The sequence below is a fragment of the Phlebotomus papatasi genome, chromosome 2 (genome assembly GCF_024763615.1).
Source record: "Phlebotomus papatasi isolate M1 chromosome 2, Ppap_2.1, whole genome shotgun sequence".
Classification (NCBI taxonomy): domain Eukaryota; kingdom Metazoa; phylum Arthropoda; class Insecta; order Diptera; family Psychodidae; genus Phlebotomus; species Phlebotomus papatasi.
In genome coordinates this window covers 71,618,905-71,639,011 of record NC_077223.1, presented here as the reverse complement: position 1 = coordinate 71,639,011, position 20,107 = coordinate 71,618,905, and the positions used below count along the sequence as shown (strand labels likewise).

Below are 20,107 nucleotides of genomic sequence, written 5' to 3'. Positions count from 1 at the left end.
GCTCATCACAAAAGGTACATTATTTCGAAAGATTTAAAATATTCTTGCGAGCGACTTTAAAATTAAAGACAACTTAGAGGACTTTTATGATTTACAATTTAAAATCTTTAGAGAGAATAAAAGTAAGCTTCTAAAGGACAATATCATTATTTAAATAAAAAATTATTATTATTTTGCGAAAAATATTTTTTAAGAAAAATAACGTCACGATACTCGTCGTCAGGCCGTTACTAGAGAACTAGAGTCTAAAACTGTTTTCAAACTGGAGGTTTAGCCCAGTTCCTGAAGGTCTTAAAAGCTAACCTCAAAAGCTATTTGATTGGTTTTTCAGAATTTAATGGTTCATTTGCCCTTAATAATGCAATTCTAACGGTGCTATCACACTAGGATTTTCATAATTTATTTTTAAATTCAATTGAGCCAATTGAGCATTATAAGATTTCTAGAATTTACTTGAAACTTCTAACAGCCAAGACACATTCTGCAAGAAATTTGCTCAATTTTAAATAGTGCCGCGAAATTTTTGATTGTGAATGACTCCGGAAAATGTGTAATAATCCTTAAAAAGTCTTATAAATCACTTATCATGCAGAAAAAAATCCCCAAAGCCAGAAAGGGTTGTAGGCAAGGGGATCATGAAGAGATTCTCATACAGTCTTTTTGAAAATTTGTATGAAGACATCCCATCTGCGATTTCTTGACACAACAATTTCCTTCGAATTGCTTTAGAGGAACTTGGCAAATTACTCCCGATACTGAAGCTTCACTCGCGTACAAGTTTATCACTAATCTCTGTACTTATTTTATTTTTTTGGCCACAAATAATATTTAATTACGAGTGAATAAATTTCAGGGGCCTGTCTACATTTCATTTTTCCATACATTTTTGCATAGAGGCACTGAAGACTATTGGCAAGTTTTTTCCTAAAGAGAATTGACTTATCAGTCTGATATATTTCGAAACCTTACATTAAACGCTGTCTAAAAATACATATTTCATAATGGTCGCCAAAATAATACAAGAACTACGAGCAAATTTGTTTAAGTTGAAGTGCAATAGATGCAAATTTTTTACAAGGAAAAGTGAAAATTAGCTTCACTTATTATTAGGATTGATTGGCCCCTGATAAATTTAATAAGAACAATTTGGTACAAAAGGCTACTTGTTTAACTGCAATAAAAATTGAAATTAATGAGCAATTTTAACATTTTAATTTGCTGAATTCAAATTTAATTGAGCAACCACATTTGTGCTATTTTAGCATGCTTAAACATATTTTGGCGGGCCAAGTATTAGTTTATATCAATAAATAAGTGATAATCTATTAATTCAAATGATTTTTAATATAAAATAACGCATAGAAAAATTCATCTGAAAATTAAATAGATTTTACAAATTGAAAAAAATCCTAGTGTGATAGCAAGGTAAGTTTTCTTTCCAAATTGATAAGAATTTAGAGTAGTTAAGCTATATGTCTTAAGTCTTACGTCTGAAGCTCGTATAAAAGGCTGGAGATACTGGCTTAAGGCCTTCAGGGAACCTCCTCTGTATTTTGATCGTTATATCCTGTGTTGTGACATCTTTCCCTTTTTTGTTTAATCATGTTTTGGAACTTGTCCACATGGATATTTCGTTTGAATTCGCCAAGAACATCGAATCATTCCCTTATAGTGGTATTTTTATGTGGAAGATCAGTAAGCCTTAGTCAGTATATATTTTAACTGATTAGGTAACGGGATCAAGTTTAAATTAATTCAAGAAGTCTCGATTTTCCATTACAATTCCGAACCGGATTTAATCCGTACACTCTATTGGATAAATGATCCATCAGTTTAAATAAGTAGTCAATCGGTAAATATGGGAAATGAACAAGCGAAAATCTCTCTCGAAATGTACGAATTTATGAGCATATTTTAATACTAAACCTATCAAGACCGGTCAAATCGGTCAAATTGACCAGTTTATAAACTTTTTAAAATTAACACATATTTAAACGGTACAATGTCGCTATCAAATCAAACTTTATGAATTTCCTAAAATATGCATGTAATATATTTTTAAGTGTTTAAATTCCAATTTTTCCTCTTTTCCAAGAAATATTTCTTGATTTTCCTACCTGCCGCGGTCTGTCATTCGGTCGGTAGGTTTAGGGCAGAATCAGATTGACAATAAAATGCTCGCCGTAGTCTCACCGTATTTCGTTAATTTCCGCATTTTCATTGCAATTCTTACGCAAATTATCCATTACCGTATTACCTTATCCCATACTCGGCGACACTAGGTGAAAATAATATAAGAAAATTGAAGAAATAAAACAAAAATTCAATAAACGGTGAGCAAAAAAACTGTAAGAGAAATTAATCGTACATTTTTTTTTTGCTCACCGTTTATCGAATTTTTGTTTTATTTCTTCATTTTTCTTATATTATTTTCACCCAGTGCCACCGAGTATGAGATAAGGTAATACGGTAATGGAAAATTTGCGTAAGAATTGCAATGAAAATGCGTAAATTAACGAAATACGGTGAGTATTTTACTGTCAATGTGATTCTGCCCTTAGTGTTAAGGCTGGTATTTGCCTAAATATAGAGTAGTTAAAGTAAAGTTTTCGAACGCGAGGATGGCAAAGTCACTCCCCAAGAGCAAAAAACCAATTTATCCAAGAACAAAATGAAAACCTTAAACCAATTTTCAATTAGCGTTCCGTTAACATATAGAATTGCGGTATACATCTTTTTACGAAATTTTACTTATAGGAATCAAATAGATTTCTATTTTTTCAAAGAAATTGGAGCATTTGTGTTTCTAATTTTTAAAGCTGTCTTGAAAAGCTCAAAACTTATTCAAAGTGACCAACAAGAGGTGTCCTGTAGTGGTAGATTAAGGGAATTAAGGGTATGAATAAAAAAAATACAAAGAAGGATAAAGATAATGTTCAAACACGAGAAAAACTAAAGAAGTACAAACTAAATTACATACATATATAGAGAAAATTCTCATCAACAAACTGTTCTGAAATCCTAAAACATGTGGCATTTGGAAAATTGCCAGGGAATTGTGAGTTTATGGTCATTTGGTGGCAGAATATACGAACACTTTATTGGCTTCCTGCTTGAGCTGTTATTCAGTCTTCGAGGATACTCAAGACAATTTCCTCCATCCTCAACAGAAAGCACCCTGACACCCAGAAAAGAACTTACAAGTGATTTGATCAGAAGAGATTTTCTCTGCCAAGTCAACTATCGACAATGGACTACACTTTGACCAGAATATTGATGACTCAAGAGACATTTTTTTTTTGTGTTTATCCACCCTTACTTCTACTATTCTGATCCGCAAGGTGGAAAATTTACCATCACATGTTGATAATGTTCCGTGCTGAAATTTTCAGGCCTCGACAATGCTCTAATTTCCGTGTGGAAAAAAAATATAGAGAGAGACCATAGGGATTAAAGAAGATTAAGTCTGTGCATTTTCAACCAGAAAATTATCAATTTAAATGCTAACGCAGAATTGGGATTAAAAGTCAACCGTACAGCATTTTGGTGGTGCTTTTGACTGTCGAGGGGTTAACAGGAAACATTACAAAGTGTGATAATTTCCTGAATTGGTAAATGGTTTTGAAAACTCAATGGTCCCCCCGGAAAGGTCTTTGTTGAGCCCTGTGTATGCGGCATGTTGGAGAGGACGTCAGATCCAATGGGTGTATAGGAATGGGAAATTGAGGACTCACCCGTGTCATTTAGCCTGGGAGCTGCTGTTGTACGTGGTCGAGGTGGTCTGGGCGGAAGTGGTGGACGCTGATCATCCTCTGATGCTGTTCCATCTGCCCCCTTGACACCAGAATCCGTTCCATCGCTATACACCTCAATGCGGCTGGCATATTTGCGCTCATCGGGAGTCTGAGGACGCAAATTGGCTGCCACTTGGCCACATTCTTTCCTCACATGTGAACACATCCGACTGTCGTCCAGAAGGGCACCACTCATGCTGCAATCACAAAAATTTTTCGTACTTAATAATAAGTATCTTGATGAAGAAAAAGTCAAGCATAATTTTGGAAGAATTTACTCTTAAGATCGAAAGAGAAGAATTTCAAGAATTTATCGCTTTTGAGAGGTACAAGATGGACAAAAAATTATTTCCACGGAGGGACTCATTATCCACATATTTTCACCGTCGAAAAATTACCTTGTCAATGGGAGGAGAATTATTTTAATGATCCACCACAGAATATTTAATGCGACCACTAATGGAGACTTTTTGGTGGTGTCCCCATCGGAAATGTTAATTGTATTTCAAAAAAGAAAAATATGTGTCCCCACATTTAAATTTCTCCTATGAAACACAGCATGAAAAGTCTCCCCAGAAGCTCAAAATCATCGCCAGAAATTAACAATTTGGTTTAAATTGAATAACTCATAGGAGAGGACCAAAAATTAATTAATCTCCAGGGGCAAATTGAGATGTTTATTGAGTTTGTGGGGGGAAATGTTGGTGTGACTAATCGAATTTTTTCACTCTCGCCGTACTACGGTGGTAATTTCTGAGATGTATCCCGGAAAATGTGGGGAATATTCGAGCCTATTCCAGCGGAAAATTAAGTATTTTAAAGTTTTAAGAAATTCAAAACAAAAATGGGAGTCTTGCAATTTTACCGTGCTATCACACTAGGATTTTTTCAATTTGTAAATTCAATTTAATTTTCAGATGAATTGTTCCTATGCGTTATTTTGCATTAAAAATCATTTGAATTAATAGGTTTTCGCTTACATAAACTAATGCTTGGCCCACCAGAACATGTTTAAATATGCTAAAATAGCATAAATGTGATTGCTCAAATTAATTTCAACTCAGCAAATTAAAATGTTGAAATTGCTCAACAATTCCAATTTTTGGCGATATAGGCACCCTCATTTTCGTTGTTTCTTCCTGCAAATGAGGTCCAACTATATTAAGTAGTTCCTCAAATTCTTCAGTAGCCATACGAAGAAAATTGTTATGTCCAAAAAAAATCACCAGTTGCGATATCATCATACATTTTTTCAATGAATCCGTGGGCAGATCTCTCTTGGATCCATTTTCTGGCCCACAATCTCTTCCATTTACTTTGAGACACATTTTTATTGAACATGTATCCTACATAAAGTAGGAAAATGTCTTCCTCATCACTGGGTTCACTCATTTTTTAGCAAATTTTTTGCAAAAAATGTGTCCTGGCTATGAAAAATTTAAAATTGTGGTTCTAGCAATTTTAATGCTCAATTTGCTGAATTCAATTTAAAATTAAATTGTGAAAAATCCCAGTGTGATAGCACCGGATATTTTTCTCAATTTATTTAGTTTAATTTTATTTATTACTGTATATAGGGGAGACTGGGGCAAAAAGTCACAAAACGGATATTTTATTTTTTTACAAGCAATTCGAGAGCTTCAAAAATTTCTAATTAGGACAGCTTTATAGGAAATTTACTGCTCTACAACTTTGTGAAAGTAATAATCCTCCATTTTGTAAGGAAATACGTTTATCGAGCTAATTTCTAAAAGGTAATTTTTTGACTATTCTCAAAAATACTGGGGCAAATAGTACCAGACATTGGGTATTATCATATTTTGATTCGCTTCATTACAGGTTTCCGTAAATTTGAAAAAATACCTAGAGGACATATTTTCATAGAAAATTTATTCATCAACTTTGTAAAACACCGTTTTCTCTGCGAGAAAAGTGAGAAAACAAGAAAAGCGCTTTTCAAGCTATTTTAGAAAAAAAAACACATAAAAGACTGCAAATCATTTGACCAATGCAAACAACAAGCGGCGAGACATGATAATGACATTTCTTTTCGCCGTGAGACATCAGAAATTACTTCGCTTTTTTGTTACTTTTTGCTCTATACCTTTTGTTACTTTTTACCCCAAGTGGCCATTTTTAATAAAAGGATTTCTGGAGAAAACAACCTTTGTGAAATTCTAAAATAGATAGCAGATTCGTATTCAAAAAATCCAAATTATTTAGAAAATATTTACCAGTGCATCAATTTTGGAAAATAAGAAGATAATAATTGTTATCTTCTGCAAGGAAAATATTTCAAAAATAGGGCTAAAAATTTCGATATTTTTTATTTTGTATATTCCTTGTTCGAATTCTAAGAAACTTACGACATTTAAGAAGGTCTATGGAGGCTATCTATTGAAAAAAAAATTGAGCCGCTATCTTTTTACCTTGGAAGATATTGAATTTTGAATTTTTCGATTTGTGACTTTTTGCCCCAGTCTCCCTAATAAATGATTCCAGAAGATAACAATCATAACCGAAGGTTAAATGATTAAAAACAGCGATGGGGTCTTCTAGAGCTCCCATCCCCGATAAGTAGATCTTCTCATTCTTAAAATGATATCCATTTACCCTAATTCCTTTTTTTTCTTTCAAAATCACGTTTTTTGGAAGCCTTGTAATTTCATTAAAATTTCATATTCGGGAAGTTGTTTAGGCTGTCTTATCGTCCATGAACAGTGGCAACCAAAATCCCGAAAATTGAAATCCCGAATGGTAAAAATCCTGAAAGATTTGAAATTTTTCGAAGGATAATATATGCATGTGCAATAATTTGTTGGAGTGCCCATGACATTTTTAAGAATTCGGTAGTTTTGATTTCGAGATTTTGGCCTTTACGGAATTTTGGCTTTCGGAATTTTGGCCCGTTCGGGATGTTGACTATCGAAATTTTGTTTGCCAGAATTTGGACCGAGACCGATGTTTGAAAATCCTTTTTTTAAACAGTACTAAAGAGTATAATTCTCATCCTGTTGCACAATAAACCCCGGCAGGTTTATTGTTACTCTATAAAATCTAAATCTGAAGAACCGGTACCGACCAATGTGGGGCAACCCTTTTGACGTACGCTACACTACTGACTTCTACCTACTTGACGTTACTACACTGTTATATTCTACCGTACCCCACCTAGGCCTGGTTCTGGACCGAAGTCAAAACTACTTCTCCACGCTGGGAATTTCACGGGAGTTGGGACAATATGTCTACAATCCAATTGTTATAAACTTTTTATAATGGTCTTCAAATCCTTAAAATTGATTTCAACGGGTTATCGGTAATGAACCGATTATAAATTTATTGTTAATTTGCACCAGGCATTAATTATATTATTTATAGGGCATTGAAATCCGTTGTAAATCGGTAAACACAAAATTTCAACAAACTTCTATGGCATTCTGAATAAAGAATATTGATCCTTAATTCTCAAAGTTTTCGCTTTCATAAGTATTCCTCAGGTCTCATGAGAATTTGGTGCTTGAAAAATCCTATTGATCCTGGTAAAAAGAGTAATTTCCTAACTTTTTTCTAAATATACCATAGGGTGGAATAACCGGCTATCGCCATGTTTAGGAAAAAATTAAATTCATTTAATCATAACTTTTGAATCCTTGTTACAAGATAAGTCAAATTTGACACAAAGTTACTTAGATGTATTGGCTCTAGATACGTGAAAACAATAATCCTAGAACATAACGCTGGACTACTTAAAAAACTGATTTTTATTAACAATGCAAAAATAACCATTTCGTCGCCACTTTTTACCACTTTTCGCCAGTTTTGTAAAATTTGTAACCACTTCTCGCCACCCACTTGAAAAGAACCACACTCGGTTATTTGAGGCAATGCTATGAAAAGAATACATTCACCATTTCTCTTTCCTTGTGATCATTTTATTATTACTCTCTTTAAATGATTTTTCTTCACTTTTATTTGAGAAATCAAATTATGGGGCTTTTGCAGAAAGTAAACAATGCAGATTTGACAACTGAGAATGTACGAAGTGAAATTAGCGTCGCCTATTGAAAAGATATGGCGACAGGTGGTAAAATCAATTCCAGAATATTACCACTTTTCGCCATGCCTCATTTTTATACAAAAATAATATAAAATGAAATATTAATTGACTAAATACAAATTTTATGTATTCCACAAGTGCAATTAAATATTCAATAGACAAATTATTTACCCAAATAGGTATTTTTGGCCTGATGAAAATTTGATGACACTTAGTACATTTGGTAAGAGATGTTGGATTCGATGCACTTGCTTAAAATATTGCTCTAAAAAGTGATCAAAATCGTGAATCCAAAACGAATAATTATTATTTTTCGATTCTATGCTATACAAAGCAGAAACAATACAAAAAAATTGCGACTCATTTATTTCATAAATTGCGAAAAATAGCGATTTCAATGTAAGTGGCGAGAAGTGGGGCACTGGCGAGAACTGGTGATTCCACCCTAACTCTTTCGATTGATAAATACTAAATTTAAAAATTCCTGTGTAAATTCTTGATGGATAATTCTTAAATACCAATAGTTTATTTAATTATCTCTTTCTACATAAATGTATGTATGATTGGAAAGCAAAGAAACTCTGAAAAGATTCAGTGTAAATTGCAGTTTAAGCTGCTTTGAAGCCCGAACTTCCCCTTTAAATAGGAATAATGGGATGAGAACGTGATTCAAGAGAGAAGGTTAATTGAACAATTTTGGTACTCACGTGGCTCGAGTCGAGCACTTTCGTCCAGAGTCCTCGGAGCCGCTGGGATTGTTTTCATCTGCCGACATTATCCTAGAGCTACGTCCACTAGTTGGTTCTTGATGCATGCAAGCACTCTGAATGTCTGCAGGGCAGTCACAAGTGGCTCCCGGAGTGGCGGAAATGAGACTGGGAGCTCCTGAGCAACCGTACGGATGGATAATGGCATCCTGGAGGCCACTGGCACTGTCACAATGATGATGAAGCTGTGGATGGTGATGATGGTGGGATGATGCGTGAGGGTGAAAGTTGTGCTGATGGTGATGATGTAAGGAACAGGAGCATGGGAGTTGATCCTGCTGTGGAGGTGACTGTTGTTGCCCATATCCCACTGAATCCCCAACTGGTGGGGTAGATAATTCACTGTGATGATCCTGAGATGAAGCCATAGCGTCGCGATATCACAATTGACCAACAAGTCTCACGTCTCAGGGAATATTTTCTGCATTTTTAACACCTTGGATTGGTTGATGCTGCAAAAAAAGGCAGTAAATGAGAATCGAATGGACATCAAAAGTGCCTCAAGAGGGGACATTAAAAGACACTTTTTGGGTCATTGAGTAGAGGAAAACATCACTTGAAACTCCTCCTCAAAATCCATTTCTTTTTGCCTCCAACGCCATATGTTAGCGAGTTTGGTTTTTCTGCCCATTCCTCTTTCCTCATCAATTAGAAGTCCGACATAAGGCGAAAAAAAAACGTACCGAAGGAATTTTGACCAATAAATTTTATTGTAACGCTCTTTAAGGGGGAAATCTCTGCACCAGAGTTGAGATTGCTATCGAAGGCAGATAAATGGGAATTTGAGGTGGCAGAAAGCATTCTCTTTAATTTGCTATGACAATTTCAAGCAAATTAAATGCTATTAAAGTTAATTTTCTCTACTGGGCACTCTAAGAAAATATTTGGATGAGTAAATGTATTTGAAGTTTTTTTCTCAGTTGAGGAATTCACCTTTATCTCAAGACTATTTGTAAATTTTGTGTGAAAAGACATTAGAACTGCGAGAACCACACCTGATAGAGACCTAATTAAAATGCAGCAGGTGTTAAAACACAGAATGGCTTTTTTTAGATAACATAAAGTATCTAATTTTAAATGCATGAATTTCGGACACTCGTATTTCTCATATTTATTTTCAGAGTTTATTTTGCATTTAAGTTTTAGGAAAAATGGCCTAGTCCATATCTATGGTATTTTTTTATAAACACAAGATAATGTAATTGAGTCGCTGATAGCAAATAATGCTACTATCAATGCAATTTGTAGATTGTAGCATTATTTTGCTGCAAGCGATACAATTAAATATTTTATGCATTAAATTGAAACTTCTATAAAAATGGTTTTTAACTCATTCATGATTTTCTTTCTTAACTAAAATAGAAAACGAAGCCTGCAACAAGGAACCTTTTTAATACGTTCCTTTTCGTACCGTTCGACTTTGCACTTTTTTTTCGCTATTTTTCAACTTTACCCTCTAAAAGTGGATAGTTAAAGTGAAAGGAGGAGAGTGAATAGGCAAAATTATTTGTATTCAGTCGTTAATGGCTCCGGCACAACTTTTAGATCAGGAAAATTTCATGTAATCGAAATTCATACATCTTTCTTTCTCAAACGTTTTGGATATGTCTGTCCCACTCTTTCGGACTCTTCTTCTTCATTCAAACATCAGATCAATTTAAATTTAGTTCAATCTAATTTTGAGCGCGAAAGAATGACAGATATATTCAAAACTTGTGAGAAAGAAAGTGATTCGAATTTTGATTTCATGAAATTTTCTTGGTCTAAAAGGTGTGCCGGATCCATAATGAATGGATTTTGTGACACAAAAATTAATTTTATAAAATTTTACGATGTTAAAAAAAATTTCAAGAAAAAAAGGTTTGCACTTGGGATAAGGTACGGGTGACTGCATTTTTTAATAAGTACTAAAAAATCAACAATTTCTGATAATAAAAGACAATGAAGATCTTCAGATCTTAGGTCGAACAATTACCTAAATACGGAGGCTCAAAGTTCAAAATTTTGAATTATTCATATTTTGGTGATCTTTATTATCTAATAGCTGAATTTTGAAGCCTAAACGAAATGCTACAGTAATCATTAAAAATGGTTGAGGCTTTAATATTATATATTTATTTACTCTTACATAATTAAAAAAAAAAACAAACGAAAAGTGAATTAATTAATTTATTTTTCATCTTTGCAAAAACAGTTTTTCAGAATCTCAAATAATGCTGTTATAAAAAAAAACATTACTTTTCTTTTTGTTTGTTTGTTATATCTCATCACCCAACGATAGTGCTGTCTTTTTTTTGTGGTGGTTTCGAAAAAAGAAACTCCCGTAGTTCTACACTGAGAGAAATCCGAAAAAGTTAAAATAACATTCCGGAAATGTTAGTTTTACCCTGCAGTATTGATCTAAAATCGGTGTAAATATTACCCTTTTTAGGTGTATTAGGGGTTAAAGTTACCCTTTTCCATGTTAATTTTACCCTTAAAAAGGTGTAAATTTCACATTAAAAAATGTTGATATATTTTTACACCTAAAAAGTGTTAAAGTTATGAGGAAAAAAAGTTAATCGCACCTTCTTTTTTTTCTTAGTGTTCATTATCAAAACTACGTTTTTCTGTTTATTTCAAAATTTGCCTGAGCGATTCCATTCATTTTCTCAGTGTATATTCATGAAAATGTCAAAATTTTGAACTTGGAACCCCTGTATCCAGACAATCACTTGACCTGTGACGGATTTTATATATGTTCTGAAAAGGCCTTGACATCAGCTACAACATACTAATATTTCAGCTCAATCGAATGAGATTTTTGTTTTGACAGTTATTCAAAATAGCGGATAGAAACGTCAAATCAAGATGACAACCATACCATCTTGTAGATCTCGGTTATTTTATCTTAAGTTCCCACAAAATTGGATAATTTTTAGCCAAATACTTCTATAATAAAGCTTTAGAAAGACCATATTATAATCATGCGTTCTTAGTAACATAACAGTGAAAAAAAGTATTTTAATAAAAATAATGAACAAAATCGAAGTGGATTATTCTAGTCAGATAAATGTAGAATGGATTTGGGCAATTTACTACTCTGAAATCGATTTTGGAATTACATCTTCAGATAACTTTTTCACGGAGCCGTTCTTTGACAAAATACCTATATTAGCATTTTATTGACAATTACTGAAACTACAAGAATCCTTTTGAGGATCGTTGTACCTTACTTGGTACATAACATATCTCTATATATTTTGACATGGTAGACCGGATTGGCGAAGACCATCAATAAATGCTAGAATTTATGAAAGTCTTTCGTACAGCATAGTGCAAAGTCACTCCCCGAGTACAAAGTCACCAGCAACGACGGTACTGCAAATAATGTGTGCTACGTCCAGCTGATGAAACATTTAAAAAATTTAAACAAAAAAAAAATACTTTAGGCGCATTTCTGATCCTAATTTTGAAAATATAAATAGAGTTTCCGAAATAGCATAAAAATTAAACAATTCTAAAACATGCGACCTATTTGACAATTCTTATCCCAGTTAACGATCGATCTCATTGTCTATATCATCTTTTACGTTATTCTGATGACACGTCCAAATCCAAACTCCTTTTCGCATAGATGATAATTAAAGTTTTCTGGTAATTTAAAAATTCAAAATTGCACTGGGGCCAAAATCATCATATTGTACTATAAAATACTTTTTCTGAGTAACAACATAAATAGTTGTTTTACTCCACAATGCACTGTTTGTATTGGCAACTATACATCAGTTTTATTATATTTGCAATAATTTTCCGATTTTAAATAATATCTAACTGTGACTTTAACGAGCCCCTTCTTTAAACTGACTAAGGAAATTAATACGAATTTCTAGAAGTTTGTTTAAGAGATGCATTGAGAAATTAACTTAATGCACCCTTCCATTAACCAGAAGTTTGCATCTGCAACCGAGGAACGTATGGAATGGTTTGCCTCCCTTTCAAATAAGGCCCACTGTAAACTTACTGGGTCGAATTATCATTTAGCAAATCTTGATTGGATCTAGATAATATTCTCACGATCCTTCCCCAAGCAACTCTGTCTGAAGGGACAGATAAACATCCAACTGGACGAGAGCCAAACACATAAATTCTCCACAAGAATGGGGCAAAACTATGCAATTATAAATTCAAATTGCGTGCAAATAATACCCCTAAGAATTAATGTTTACCACAGCTAGACTGAGGAATTGGCAAAGGCAAATTTATGAGGGGATGGGTGTTAAAGGAAGGGAAAAAAAATTGCAGAAAAATGTTCAAAAGTCATTCTGGAATTCTTTTGTGACAGAAGGTCGATGGGTATATGAATTCTATGGAAAGGGCATGGATGCACAAAAGAGATGAACACCTGAGGGACGGACAGACCCGAAGCATTACAAATTTCTTGTGCACCTTGAATGTCTCAACAAACAATAAAGTATCTGGAGGAGAAAAATATCTTGGACAGTTTCTTCTTCGGTGATCACAGTCAGAAAGATCTCACACTAGAGACACAATCATGATGGACACACAGTTGGTGGGCTCAACCAAAATATCGATCGGGAGATACAGCGTCTTTGAATGCTGGGAAATCTCACAAAAAGTCGATTAACTCAGAAAATATTGTCAGGGCATGAATTGTACATTTTTGCCTGAACTCTCCCTCATGATCCTGCCGAGAATTTTAATTCCCCAAGAAAGGTCTCGATCTCTTGGTGATCTTTTTTTCGGTTCTCTATGTCTTTCTCCCCTCAAACTACTGAGGATTTAGCCATTTATTAATTCTGTAAAAGAACCAGTTTGGAATGAGAGGGAAAAAGTCTTGTGGTTGGCGGCGTCTCAGCTGAAGATCACAAGCGATCGATGATCTTCTCATATGGTAGAAGTCTTGCTATTAATTTGGTGTCAAGTGATTAAATCATTGCGAGTGTTTCTAAGCACCCGCTAAATTCTTCAGTCATCACTGATCGTGAATACTTTGGCACGTAATCTGATCCTCACCGATCATCAGTCAATGATACATTGAGTCGATGATTTTTTCACTCTGCATACATTTATCCACAAAGCATTTCCTACTTAAATTATCACATTATTCCAATTGGCAAATTTTTGGTGACTTTTATACCACGCCAGATCAATAATGTCACGGTGAAAAAAAAATTAACAAATTTATGATCGGAGAACAAGGAGTTTCTCTTTCAATCTCAACCCAAATGGAAAGGTTAGCTACAATGTTTGTTGCAAAATCAATTCATAAATGTTACAATGAATCACACAGGAAATTGCTCAGTACTCGCAAAATATTGTGGAGTATATGTCCAAAAAAAAAGAGACACATTTGTTATATCTCAAATGATCTTTTTTTTGTGGGTGGCACAAAAATTACACTTTAACTGGTATGAATATATCAATGAACTCCCGTGGAGGAATTTCACACTGAATTCAGGCTGAAGATGTTTAGAAATTTTATTTTATTTTATTTACTTATAATTCTCAACAATGTGCTAATTGGTAGCAGAAAAAATATAATTAAATTAGACTTTTTCTGCTCCATGTCCACAAATTGTAATGACGAGAAAATAGAATAGAAGACACCAGAAGAACTTCTATAATTCTCATGCAATTATCAGAATTCTATTCACCTTTTTTATATTATAAGCTAAGACTTGGCTTTACGGAAAACAATTTGAGTTTTGACTTTAAGACTTTATAGTTACAAAGAGATCAGAGATTAAATTCAAGAAGGTAATCAGACTAAATTTTGATGGGTTAAGGGAATGTAGGCATGGTTCGCACATAATGCGAATTTTCTCTTTGTTTGCAATGAGCTAATTTGTCATTTCTAAGCCATAGGATAGGTAATTATTATTAACCTCATGAGACAAGATGGCTTTTCAAAACAAAGAGAAAATTCGCATCGTTTGAAGTTTCACCGTGTGCGAATCATGCTTACATTCCCCTACAGTTTATCTGTTTAGAACAGGGAAATGTGTCTAGGATTAATGGAGAATGGTGTATTGTATAAGATATTTCGACCACTCAGAACATAATACGACTAACTCGCGAATGGCCAACTTTGAGAGTGATTTAAAGCTGAGATTTTACATGCTGATCATAGGATTTTTAAGTATCGGAACCGATATTACTTTGGGAATAATTAACTTTTCGGTATAATATTCACAGGGAAGGTAGAGGGTGTCACGGAGTACCCGAAAAGCGAAAAAAACGAATTTTGCAAAAAATCGAGTTAGTCGCATTATATTCTGAGTGGTCGATTTGGTAATGTTAATGCCAAAATTTCTTATTGTAACCAAACAATAGCTGAATTAAATAGAAAGTAAACTAACCAGGGGTGGAATGATAACTTTTCGACACTATCGAATCGATAGTATCGATAAATCTATATCTGTTATATTAAGTGAATGTCGACTTTTTGAGCAGTGCCGAGCTATTCATTGTGACATTCTGAAAAGAATGTGGCTGTTGATAAATATCCATATTAGTCACAGGAAATACAAATATCGATTAAATATTTCAGAATTGACAGTCGATAGTGTCGAAAATAAGTCATCATGTCACTCCAGATTAAATGGTTTACGCTCAACATTTTGAGCTCTTCAGTGCGTTTATTATATTTTTCTTTTATTATCCCTTTAAGAATGAGTAGGTTGTAACGGTTGTAACTTAACTAAAATACTATTTTCTTCAATTTTTCTTATAATTCTACAATGAAAAGGAAAGACAAAAAAAGGAAAGACATTCAACGTATTCCTTATTATCCTTATTAGCTATGAAGGTTACACAAATTCTTAAAACTGTGTTTTTGGCGGTAACAATTTTGGAAAATGGGGAAAGTTATAAGGAGAGGGAAGTGGGGCACCCTCGAATTGGGGCAACTTTGAAATTGGGCTTTGTCTCCTGTTTTTAAATGAAATCGAGCCTTAAGGCTCACAATAATTGTGAAGCTAAATTGCATTATGATAAAGCTCTATTCTATTTAAAAATAGGAGAAAAAAGCCCAATATCAAAGCTACCCTAATTCAAAAGTGCCCCATTTAGCCCCACATTTAATCTTCTTATCAAAACTTCTGTGAAAAATTTACCTTAGTACATACACTAATTAGAAATTTTAATTAAATTAGTTTTAAAAAATATTTCATGAAAGAAAGAAACAAATTAATGACTCTTGAATTCCTGAAAATAAAACCTTTCAAATGACATAAGAACTTTTTAAAAATAGATATTGCAATTTTGTCGAAATTCTAAACTATATTCTAAATATAGGAAATTCACTTTTATTACGAGCAATTAAAATTACAGATGAGCGGCGTTTAAAACAAAAAACTTAGATACTATACCTCAAAAGTACTTCCGCATGATTTACTATTTGCCGGATCTCAATTGATTCATAAATCAATCAAAAAATCCCTTGAAATAGTTTTAAGAGCAATAGAATTGATTTTTGTACAGAAATTACTCATCGGTTCATAACAGATTCATTATCGGTTCACAACAGATTTGAACTGATTTATAAATCACTCAAAATATTGCCTAAAATAACTTAGGGGTAATATAATGTACCGGCATTAGTCATTGCTTGTCCTTATTTATGGCTTCGTCGTAATGTTTGTCGGAAAATGATTCCGAGAACCAAAAGAATGTAATGTATACTATCATAAAACATAAAATGTTCCTAATTTTGTAGTTTATTGAAATCATTTTGTGACAAAAGTTGAAGATGAGCCATAAGTAAAGACAGGCAATAAGTAATGCCGCTATGATTATTGAATTTCTGTTAAAAAATAGTTATCGGTTATGAACGGGTTCATAACCAATTGAAATCAGTTCTGGCTTATCAGGAATTCCAAGACCTTTCCAGCGAGCTCAAGACTGATACCATTCGATTAAGATTATGCGGTATCTAGAGCCTTTTTAAACTTTGACCTTGAAAACACATTATTAGGAATGATTCAAATGTATTAGCGTATGCGGCCGGACAAACAGCGTAACATCACTTATCAAAAATCGTCTGAAACGTGGAGATATTTTGAGAAAAGTGGTCTCCGGGGGTTGGAAGGTAGAAATTTGAGGGGTGAAAAATCGAGGGATTACGTGCTGCTCTCTCTATGGAGTTCGAGCAGTAAAATTAATACTTTTCAACTAAACTTTAAAACACAATCTACACTAAATTAATTTTATTCCATAAATTCGAACGTAAACATTTTCAAATGTTTAATAAATGACATCAATTTGGAAAATCTCTTATATTCCTCGAGAGAAAAGCCTTATCTACATCTTTTAAATTGTGATAATTAATTTTTCGAATTTCATATCAGTTTAAATATGTACAATATTTACTAAAAACTAAAAGCTCCTCTAAAATAGTATCAAAGTCCTGTAAAAACAACATTTATAAATTTACATAGACCAATATCAAGTCTAAATCAAAAAATAATAACAACATACCAAATTGTTTAGTAAAGTCCGAATTACATTAATAACACAAAATGAATTTTTAAACTTTTAAAATAAAATTTACCCTATATCAAATCAGTGAAAGCCATGTGAACAAAAATTTTCAATTTAATTGCAACTTCATTGTGAATTGAATTTTATCAATTTTATTGTTTCTTCCCCAAGAAAATCCTAAATAGAGGTATATACAACTAACTTATTTGCCACTATCCTTCTTTGGATAAGCTAGGAAATTAAAAAAAAACTCTTCACTTGATTTCAGATTCCGTGGTGGAGATTTTAGTAGCAATTCTTAGTACAACTTTCAACGGAAGTGCGCTCATAAAATTTCTTCAGACAAAATAATATGGCTTTCGGAAGGAAAATTTTTATAAAGATTTCAGGAGAACTCACTCACCAACTGACTCACGAAATCAATACCTTAGAGACCATCTAAAGTGTCTGAAGGACAAAAATCACCCGTAAGTCTTTTATTGCACTCATTACGGAAATAACACACCCTTTAGCTTTTGCCACATTTTCCCCCTCAATACAGCGATATTATCGCAATCCTCGAGGGAAAATTCCACGAAAATTGACCGCATCTGCAAATTCCTCGTAATTTCTTTCTCTTGTCCAACTGTCGCCAAAGATAAAGTGCGACTTTCGTGAGAAAATTCCTCAAGATTTTCACTTTGATTCACATTAATTGAATTCACGTGAACTTAATTGAATCTTGTGGTATTTGCTGTGAAATTTAGGTCACTGCCCGGAATTTGCTAGACAATCTGAATAACTAGAGAGCTTTTAATTTACCTAATACATTTTGTTTTCGTGAAATATGCTTTAAATACTGTGAATATTTTTGGAGTTTCGCGTGAGCATATTATTTTCTAGGATTTTTATTAAGACAGAGCTTAAAAGGAATTTTTGGGGAATCAGAGTAATTAATTTCGAAACTGCTTCTTAAATGTTTCTGGCATTTTATTTATAAATTCGTATGATAAAAAAAATTATGTGCCCCAAGTATCATTGTCTATAATAAATTAAGATTAATAAATTTAATTAATTGAATTGAAAATTTTCAAATACGAAACATTAGTAAATTTTAATGCCCTAAGTTTGAACTCTAAAAGTTGCATTAGTATTATTAAGAGTAGATGAAAGCTTTGAGGCTTCGCACACACTTGAGATCTTCCCCCAAATCAATTAATTGACCTAATAATATTTTCACAGAGTCTTGGATTTTTAACCAATTCATAATCAATAGAGTACCGGTTATTAGTCCACTTTTATTAGTCCTCAAATATATCCCAAAATCGCTAAGAAAAATGCTTTACATTGCCTCTTCTAAATTTTTTCGGTTTTAAGTTGAAAATAATGAATCCAAAAAGAAAGTATCAGGAAGCTGCATGTATTAACTTAAAAGATAATATTTGAGTGCTCATCGTAGTTTTTATTCAACTAAATAAGATTTTGAGAGTTGATTACACCCGAAGGTTCCATATTAACCTATTTCTCTAGAATCTACAAGAAAAAAAGTATCTCACAGTTTGAGAAACAGTGGAAAGAAAGAAAATGGTTTTTTAATGCTCATTGACGAGGATGTCTGAGAGCTCATTTGGAGCTTTTCCCGCGTGACTTCCCAGGGCTAATTCGCTCTAGTATATTTTCATCCCTAACGCAAACGGTCAAGACAAAATGAGGCGCCAAGAGGCGGATAATTGAAGACATTAATTGGGCGACGCTAATAGCTTTAGGGTGTCGCTATTGAGTGCTTACAGAGTTGACACTAAATTAATTTTATTTCTCAATCGACTACGAAAATTTTGCCATAAAAACATTTCTTCAAATATCCAATTTATGTAAGACTTTGAGGGTAAAATTTGAAATGGCATTTTTTGTGAAGTAAAATCATTTTGATTTTGTGTATAAAAACGTGTGATGGATTTAAAATCAATTTCTTGTGTGCACAGACCGATGAAGGTGAACGAGAACCTGAAGAGACAGTTTAGGTTTAGAAATTACTCCTAAAGCAAATGTGAAGATCATTGAATTCTCGTTCATTCACACTTGAAAATCTTTCTCTGTCTCACGCACTTCACTTGGTATTTGATAGGGATTTAATGAAGCAATCATCTCACCGATCACACAGCGGAAATTGTCACACTTTTTCAACCGTTTTTTGGCTATTCTATCACGACATGATCGCACTGATCAACTTTATTCGGTACTAAAACAATCAACAATTGAGTATAAAGTTCGTGAGAAGAAGTTAAGACAGTCTCAAGTTGTTGTTGTGAAGGGTTTCCACTGAACAAACTCATTGAGATTGACCACCAAACGTGTTAAAGATGCTTCTCCTCATCGGAGAACGTTCTCACTGCAACTGAAGATTCAGCTCAGTGATGATCTCGAGGATGGAATTCGTTGTTCTCTAGAGGCTCCAACACTTAGAAGCTCTTCAAACGTGTTTTCAGCATTTTACCTGAGCCACACGTTTCGTGAATGAGTGCGAAAGAGTGAGAAAAACTTGCAGATGACGCCAAGAGATGAAGGGGATCATAAGTAATAAATGTTGTGTGATTCTACTAGTTTTCAAATGAATGTTTTGCGCCAAATATTAATATTAATAAATTCAGTCCACTCCTGAATAACAAAGTTAGCTCTCGAATTATTTCTATGTTTTTCTATGTTTTCCTTTAATGAAGAATAAAGAATACTGCTTAATTAAAGTTAATTAAACCGGAAGCCAAAATCCCGAACGCCAAAATCCCGAAAAGACCGAAATCCCGAAAGCCAAAATCCCGAATTTTCAAAATCCTGAAAGGGATGAATATAGAGGAAAATGTTTAGAATAATTTCCTAAGACACAGAGGATTTCCCTCTGCCTCCAGCGAACGCGGGTATAATCGTGGGAGTAGCTGTGACACTTTTAAGAATTCGGGATTTTGGCTTTCGGGATTTTGACGTTCGGGATTTTGGCTAATAATCGCGTTCGAAATTATGACATATTTTAA

General features: G+C 33.6%; 1 protein-coding gene across 1 annotated transcript; it reads right to left on the bottom strand.

Annotated features, from left to right (window-relative positions):
• Nucleotides 1-2,896: 2,896 nt before the first annotated feature.
• On the bottom strand, nucleotides 2,897-19,308 carry LOC129804265 (segmentation protein cap'n'collar-like). Its single transcript, XM_055851418.1, has 3 exons — nucleotides 19,232-19,308; nucleotides 8,559-9,070; nucleotides 2,897-3,991 (listed from the first exon to the last, which is right to left on the bottom strand). Exons 2-3 carry the CDS (start codon nucleotides 8,984-8,986, stop codon nucleotides 3,571-3,573), a joined length of 849 nt encoding a protein of 282 aa, XP_055707393.1. The 5' UTR covers nucleotides 8,987-9,070; nucleotides 19,232-19,308; the 3' UTR covers nucleotides 2,897-3,570.
• Between the last annotated feature and the right edge of the window lie 799 nt (nucleotides 19,309-20,107).